Source organism: Eleginops maclovinus, chromosome 10, assembly GCF_036324505.1.
Source record: "Eleginops maclovinus isolate JMC-PN-2008 ecotype Puerto Natales chromosome 10, JC_Emac_rtc_rv5, whole genome shotgun sequence".
In the NCBI taxonomy this organism is placed as follows: domain Eukaryota; kingdom Metazoa; phylum Chordata; class Actinopteri; order Perciformes; family Eleginopidae; genus Eleginops; species Eleginops maclovinus.
In genome coordinates, this window is record NC_086358.1 from 22,502,171 (window position 1) to 22,510,826 (window position 8,656).

Genomic DNA, 8,656 nt, shown 5'->3' on the forward strand with positions numbered 1-8,656 from the left:
GTGTTTTCCTTTTTATTAATCCTCACAGAAATCAGATTACATTGAAACTAGCCTATACTTTTACTCTGCAAACCAATGAAGAGAATCTTTTCACATTTCTACCAAGAGCTTTGGAAAAAGTTAAGAGACCACTGCAGCATTATCAGTTTCTCTGGTTTTCCTATGTATGGATATGTGTACTTTGTACGTATACAGTTCTAAGATAGCAGTGGTGTTTTGACCAGCTCTGTTAGATAGATGGATGGATGGAAAGACACATATTGTATAGCAAAGGAGTAAAAAATACACAGAATATCAGAACTAGATGAAAGATATATAGTTAGAGAATACAGTACAAAATATACAAACGACTACAACCAACAACAAAAAAAAACAATATATATATCTAGACCTAACAAAGAAGGTTTTTTAAAAAACTGATGACTGTTCATTTAGACTGTATAAACCCAGTAGCAGAGGTGACATACTGCCGCTTATATTTTTGGGCAGGTAACTCAGAACTTCCCATTGCACATGTAATATAGTGAATAAGTTTCAGCAGTAAAGCCCTGTAAACCTCTCTTCCCAGGATGGTGCCCCTCATTACCCCCACTGGCCCTCTTTGATTGGCATTGGCCCCGCTGAGCACAGCGCTACCCTGAACCAGGGAGCTATTGAAACACAGTTTAGAAATGCAAATAATTACCACCTGAATGGGGCTCTGCCGAAGCTGCCCTCCTATGAAAGCGTTCGTAAGAAGGACCGACAGAGACAGATCCATGGCCTGATCTCACAGCGCTTCAACCTGGGTTGTTGCCACTAACAGGTGAGGTCAAAGTGGACTCTGTCAGGTTCTGTCTGAGATAGTTTCTCTGCAAACTTCCACGTCCACGAAAAAATGACCAAGTTTTTAGGGAAATACACAAAAAAAATGACAAGTTTCAACTTCCATGATTTTGGAACTGGAATCCTGAGGCGATAGACGTAGCTTAGTACAATAATACAAACAGGAGAAACAGCTAGACAATGATATCTCCAAACTGCAAAAACACACTCACTGGGACCTCTAAAACTCACTTATTAACACCTCGTATCTCATATGGATGTTATACAGTGGGGCAAAAAAGTATTTAGTCAGCCACCAATTGTGCAAGTTCTCCCATTTAAAAAGATGAGAGAGGCCTGTCATTTTTATCATAGGTATACCTCAACTATGAGAGACAGAATGAGAAAAAAAATCCAGGAAATCACATTGTCTGATTTTTAAAGAATTTATTTTCAAATTATTGTGGAAAATAAGTATTTGGTCAATAACAAAAGTTAATCTCAATACTTTGTTATATACCCTTTGTTGGCAAAGACAGAGGTCAAACGTTTTCTGTAAGTCTTCACAAGGTTTTCACACACTGTTGCTGGTATTTTGGCCCATTCCTCCATGCAGATCTCCTCTAAAGCAGTGATGTTTTGGGGCTGTCGCTGGGCAACACGGACTTTCAACTCCCTCCAAAGATTTTCTATGGGGTTGAGATCTGGAGACTGGCTAGGCCACTCCAGGACCTTGAAATGCTTCTTACGAAGCCACTCCTTCGTTGCCCTGGCGGTGTGTTTGGGATCATTGTCATGCTGAAAGACCCAGCCACGCTTCATCTTCAGTGCCCTTGCTGATGGAAGGAGGTTTTCACTCAAAATCTCATGATACATGGCCCCATTCATTCTTTCCTTTACACGGATCAGTCGTCCTGGTCCCTTTGCAGAAAAACAGCCCCAAAGCATGATGTTTCCACCCCCATGCTTCACAGTAGGTATAGTGTTCTTTGGATGCAACTCTGCATTCTTTCTCCTCCAAACACGACGAGTTGAGTTTTTACCAAAAAGTTCTATTTTGGTTTCATCGGACCATATGACCAAACTTCAGACGGGCCTGGACATGTACTGGCTTAAGCAGGGGGACACGTCTGGAACTGCAGGATTTAAGTCCCTGACGGCGTAGTGTGTTACTGATGGTAGCCTCTGTTACTTTGGTCTCAGCTCTTTGCAGGTCATTCACTAGGTCCCCCCGTGTGGTTCTGGGATTTTTGCTCACCGTTCTTGTGATCATTTTGACCCCACGGAGTGAGATCTTGCGTGGAGCCCCAGATCGAGGGAGATTAGCAGTGGTCTTGTATGTCTTCCATTTTCTAATAATTGCTCCCACAGTTGATTTCTTCACACCAAGCTGCTTACCTATTGCAGATTCAGTTTTCCCAGCCTGGTGCAGGTCTACAATTTTGTCTCTGGTCTCCTTTGACACCTCTTTGGTCTTGGCCATAGTGGAGTTTGGAGTATGACTGTTTGAGGTTGTGGACAGGTGTCTTTTATACTGATAACGAGTTCAAAAAGGTGCCATTAATACAGGTAACGAGTGGAGGACAGAGGAGCCTCTTAAAGAAGAAGTTACAGGTCTGTGAGAGCCAGAAATCTTGCTTGTTTGTAGGTGACCAAATACTTATTTTACCGAGGAATTTACCAATTAATTCATTAAAAATCAGACAATGTGATTTCCTGGATTTTCTTTTCTCATTTTGTCTCTCATAGTTGAGGTATACCTATGATAAACATTACAGCCCTCTCTCATCTTTTTAAATGGGAGAACTTGCACAATTGGTGGCTGACTAAATACTTTTTTGCCCCACTGTATGTGTATCAACACAGCACTGTAACATTGATCCCTTCAAGAGAGGTTCAATCTCTCATCTGGTCCACATGATCAGATGTGAATACACTGCTCTGGCTGTGCTGCTGATCTGCACCAAAGGTTTCATGGTTTTATTGGTCATATGCACAGCATATACATCGTATATGTTGGCAATGAAAATCTTATATCCCATGCTCCTCCAACAACTCAACATACATGGTGCAAATAAGATAAATAAAATAGTGCAAAAAGAGAGAAGAATATTTACAATAACAACAATAAAGATTTGAGGATGTAAATATATATACATATGTGAAATACATTGAAATTATTTAAATACACTTTACAGTAATTTAAATACTTTACACTGTTGAATGAGGAGGTATGGACAGATGCATATATTACGTATAACAGATGTATATGGCAGATATGTATAATATATAGATATGTGTACTATAAACAGATATGTATGGCAGATGTGTATATGTGTGTGTACTATAAACAGATGTGAGTAGACATTCACAGAGCTCAGGAGTTCAGCAGTCTTATAGCCTGTGGTATAAAACTGTCTCTGAGTCTGGTGGTCTTGGTCCGGATGCTGCGGTACCGTCTGCCAGACGGCAGCAGACAGAACAGATTGTTGCTGGGGTGATGGGGGTCCTTTAATATCCTACTGGCCTTCTTCCTACACCGCTGGGTGTAGAGGTCCTCCACGGATGGCAGCTCCGTCCTGGTGATGTGCTGAGCAGTTGTCACCACCCTCTGTAGAGTCTTACAGTTGAGGGCGGTGCAACTGCCATACCAGGCGGTGATGCAGCCAGTCAGGTTACTCTGGATGGTGCACCTGTAGAAATTGCAGAGTATCCTGGAGTCCATGTTGAACTTCCGCAGCCTGCGGAGGAAGAAGAGCTGCTGTCGAGCCATCTTTGATATGACCCTGGTTTGATGTGTCCATGTCAGGTCCTCACTGATGTTTACCCCGAGGAACCTGAAGCTGCTGACTCTCTCCACAGGAGTCCCATTGATGGTGATGGGTGTGTGTGCCTCTCTCTGCCTCTTCCTGTAGTCCACAATCAGCTCCTTTGTTTTGCTGACGTTGAGATGGAGGTTGTTGTCCTGGCACCAAGATGTCAGGGCTCTGACCTCCTCTCTGTACGCCGTCTCGTTGCCGTCTGTGATCAGGCCGATGATGGTCTTGTCGTCAGCAAACTTGATGATGGTGTTGGAGCTGTGTGTGGCCACGCAGTCGTGCGTGAACAGGGAGTAGAGGAGAGGGCTGAGCACACAACCCTGAGGGGCTCCGGTGTTGAGGGTCAAGGTGGAGGATGTGATGTTCCCCATCTGGACCGCCTGGGATCTGCCCGTCAGAAAGCTCAGGATCCAGTCACAGAGGGCGCTGTTGAGCCCGAGGTCCCTGAACTCAATGATGAGCTTGGAGGGCACAATGGTGACTAAATAATAATACATAGACTATGAACAAAAACTACGAAAATAAATGCTTAACTGTTAAATAATATAGCTCAAAATATAGCTCCAACAGACACGTATAGCTTTTTTTTTGTTAGAACTAACCCTAGCCCCTTACATTGCCCCAGTTTGACCCACAGCCTTTCTGTATACATGAGTAGTGTTCAGACCAAAGCTGAAATCACCCTGCAGTCATCCTCCTGTTTGCACTGATTTTTGGATGCTCCTCCAGAGCCACAGGAGTTATTATACATCACAGAGTGTGATCTGATTTGGGAGTTGTGGATCTTTAGATTCATTACATAACCTTTATATGGACACATTCCATTACTGCCTCAGCCAACATATGAAGAAACCATTCATCGGTCTACTGACAGCGGCTGTGTCTGAGTTCGAGAGGTTAAGTATGTCCGCAGGGTTCATCTATTACCCAGATTAAACACTAACTACAGAAACCACACACTCACCACAAGCAGGAAGCATCAGAGATCACTACACTGAATCCACCTGATGACTTGCACTGGTAGTGATCTATTGGTCCAGCAGTGGCTCAGTCAGTAGGGGCTTGGACTGGGAAACGTAGGGTCGCCAGTTCAAGTCCCCGAACAGATTTGAAATATGGAAAGTGGATTGCTACTTGGAGAGGTCCCAGTTCACCTCCTAGGCCCTGCTGTGGTGCTCTTGAGCAAGACACCTCCAATCCCCCCTCTCCATTGCTCCCCGGGCGCTGCACGATAGCTGCCCACTGCTCCTAGTACTAGGATGGGTTAAATGCAGAGGACCAATTTCACTGTGTGTGCTCTGCTGTGTGCATGTATGTGACAATAAAGAGGGTTTCATCCTCCAATTCTATCTATCTATCTAAGAATGTGGATCTCGCCCAGTGGGCATTTACTAACTACATGATTCCCTTGTTCTGTTCAAATAGGACATAAACATAAAGTGTCACAGATATCAAAGAAACACTTGTAGGTTATGGTAAACATTCCTCAGTTCATCGTTATTATATTAACCAATAAGACAGCAATTTACCCTCCCCACCAAATAAATAGAATGCCATGTCTCTTCATATCCATCATTTGTTCTGGTCCATGACAGAGGTGCAACTCCCTTATAGCAAACCAAGCATTACGCACACTCGGTAAAGTAAATCTTTAGCTCATTTGCATCTCTTCTCTCGGTCCTCCTTTCACCTGGCTCTACGGCCTTGCAGGTGCTGTTATCTTCATTAAGGAGGGGCAGCCTGTGCTTTCAAAGCCTTGTTGTTCCCCCAGTGGGTACAAGCTCATACTGACCTAAGATTGGCTTTATTGTTTAGGGACAGCTAGCTCCAGCTTATCTGGCCCACTATGCTCCGGTAAACACCTTATTTGTGACCTAGATGGCAGTTTAACTTAAACATATTGTCCAAACTTGTTTAGTCTGCTGCTCTGAGAATGTTGATTATCCATTTGGAACTAGTTAAAACCTCTTTCTATCCCTGAGATCTTCAGAATTGGTTTGGAAACCGCTGTGGCAACTCGTGTCTACAGTAAATGTCTTGTCAATTCTCCGGCCGTAACTCAGAATAAACCCAACAATGTTTTGCCATCCAGTTCCTGCTCTCCAGTGTCTCTCTGAGTTTCCTCTCCATTGTTTCAGACGTTTCCACCAGAATAACTGAATCATCAAGCAGAAAAATAAAAAATAAAAATTAGTGAAGAATCAATATTTGGAAACTCACAAATCTAAATGTGCTCAAAACAGATAGTGCAGATGTAATTACCGGTATATCACATTAAATTGATAGTGGAATCTGTACACATATTTGTACTACTACTGGATGAATTATATAAGGAACACATACAATAAATCCATATCTAATCTGGATTTACTGTATGTGTTCCTTACAACACATACAATAAATTGTGCACACTACAGTGCTCAGGGTGTCTTACTTCCTCTTGTCATAACGTGAGTAACTCTACATTAGAGCTGAGCAGGTAAACGTCATGTGAAATACTATAGTTAACTGCAGTGCTTACAGTTGGCCCCTTAAAGTGAGTACTAATGTAACTGTCCATGTCATTTTACTTAAAGAACTTTAATTTGCATATACAACTTTAATACAGCACATATTCTTTATCACAGTAACAGAACCTCAGTTCATTAAAGTTGTACTGGGTGACCATGCAGAATCCCAGTCAACAATACAATACAGCTTATGGTTATACATCAATATCCTGAACTATATTGGGATGATATTATTATTTACTGCAGATATTATGTCCCTGCTGGCATCACAAATAACAGGAAATCTTTTTGTTATACATTATCTTCACTTCTGTGTAATAAAATAAACATCCATGTGCGACAGAGTTTAACTTCTGTTGAAGAGCCACAGAATTATGGGACTAAAGACAGGAAGCTAAGGAGAGGCCAAGAATCACTCCCCAGAAATCAGTCAAAGTGTCACTCAAACAAATCGTTATTGATATTGACAACTGCAAGAACAGCCGGAAACCCAGTCCAGTCCACTTAGACCATGTCCACCAGTCTAAACTTGCCCTCCTGTGGGACCGGAAGGATGCTGATGAAGGTCTTGTACAGCACGGCTCCTTTGGGCAGCTTGGTGATGACCTGGGTTGCCTCTGCACTGCGTGGGGAAGGGACATACACCTCCTTAGTGAACTTGATGTAGCCATCCTCCAGCGCAAACAGCGTGTTGTTGGTTCCCATCCCCACCTGCGGTGTAAAGAAGGAGGACAGGTGGAGATGCTCAAAGAGATGTGAACATTTCTACTGTATGACACATTGTTTGATATAGAAAGTGTTACTCACATGTGCTCCTGGGTGATACCTCAACAGCCTCTGTGTTGCAAGGATGTTACCCGCATGGACAAAATTACCTTTTGAGCAAATTAAAAAGAGACATTGGATAACTTAATGTCTTGTTATTATTATAACTATTTATTTGTGTCCGCATTATTTTGTACAAGCTATTTGCATCAACCAAGAAAGGGAAGTAAGAAACACAACCCTCTGTATAAAACAATAAACAGCAGCCTCCACAATCCCAATTCAATCCGGGCGTTTTTAAACTAAAGACTGTGAACTTCAAGGAAATGTTTGTCTAGATGAAACCTTAACCTGAAAAAGTCTCATAGGAATGTACATTAACTTTTAGTCTGTCTTTGGTTTGAGTTGTTAACAAAGAAATATTGACCACTTTGCCAGGCCTCTCTTTAAATATTAGGTGTTTAAATAAACACTGGCATCAGCTCCTCTCACTCACTGTGTTACATGCTCAATCCGAGCATCAGCTATTGCTATTTAAATTGAAAAAATTACATTTAGCAGGTGTATAATCAATTCAAAGTAACTTGAGGCTGGGTAAGAATAGGTAACAAAGAACTTAAGTCTTACAAATATTTTATATTACCATCTTGTTTCTTGAATCCATATCTCCGGCCAGCGCTTTTCCCCCCGACGTTCTTACTGCTGCCACCAGCCTTCTTCGAAGCAAACCTCAGAGAGTCCAGGAGAGTGGTCTGAGCCGAAACCAGAACTCCTGCCCAGCAGCACATAAACATTCATGTGGAGTAAGTAGTGGAAAGTAACCAAGTAGAGTTCCTCAAGTACTGTACTTTAGTAAACATTTGGGGTGCTTTACCCTTGTATTTTCATTTCACACTTCTACCCTTTCTACTTTTTAGAAACCACCTTTTTACTCGATTACGTTTATATTACAGATGTATTTCTTTATAAATGTAGATTTTGACACACAACACGTAGGAAACACTTTTAAACTATGATTATTAGGTAAAGATTAAACCATCCAACATTATATTTAGGTAAACATATATAATAAACCATGAGTGGGTTAACTGAAAATGAATTGGCAGCAAAGTACCGATATGTTTCTTATTACGTCAGTCGATCCCAACAAACGTCAAAAGTAGCATTCGTGTTTGAAACACACACACACAGACACACACGTTTATACTGGCATCAAGCATGCGTTTATATGACATACTATAGTGCTAATGTACAGGCTGCTCGCTCAGCTTAGTTAGCATGTAGCACATTTAAAACGTGAACAAATGTTAGCGGAGGGACGGATCGGCTTGTAATAAATGAATAGTGTTGTCAAGCTATTTGTAAATATGCAGGAATGTAGTATTAACTCATTTAGATGTTCGATACCAACCGGTTCTGGACTTGAGCATCAAGGACGCCAGCGCTGCCATCTTGAATCTGGCGTTACGTACGTAAATTCGTCACATCCGGAAACGGTGCCGCATTTAAGACCCCCAAGAAAAGTTCAGTGGTCTACTGCACAGCATTCTGAAATACTGTTTAGCTGAAGTTGAAGCTTAAAGCAAACAAAGAAACGTGAGCTTGATCGGGAAAATACTGCAAACAATATTTAGAATGCCTGGATTTATATTGCATTTAATTATTTTATCATTATTATTATTATTATTATTATTATTATTATTATTATTATTATATAAAGGGTTTACAAAATGCCATGTTTCAGTAAAACATATATTA

At 41.5% G+C, this 8,656-nt stretch overlaps 1 protein-coding gene across 2 annotated transcripts; it reads right to left on the reverse strand.

Moving 5' to 3' along the window:
* Positions 1-6,184: 6,184 nt before the first annotated feature.
* On the reverse strand, positions 6,185-8,443 carry mrpl27 (mitochondrial ribosomal protein L27). Of its 2 annotated transcripts, none has more exons than XM_063893520.1 (4): positions 8,310-8,443; positions 7,542-7,670; positions 6,941-7,008; positions 6,185-6,844 (listed from the first exon to the last, which is right to left on the reverse strand). In XM_063893520.1, the coding sequence occupies exons 1-4, from the start codon at positions 8,347-8,349 to the stop codon at positions 6,638-6,640; spliced, it is 444 nt and encodes a 147-aa protein (XP_063749590.1). In that variant the 5' UTR covers positions 8,350-8,443; the 3' UTR covers positions 6,185-6,637. The 2 variants fall into 2 exon arrangements, with proteins under 2 accessions (XP_063749590.1, XP_063749591.1); XM_063893521.1 differs by having other exon boundaries at positions 8,287-8,366.
* Between the last annotated feature and the right edge of the window lie 213 nt (positions 8,444-8,656).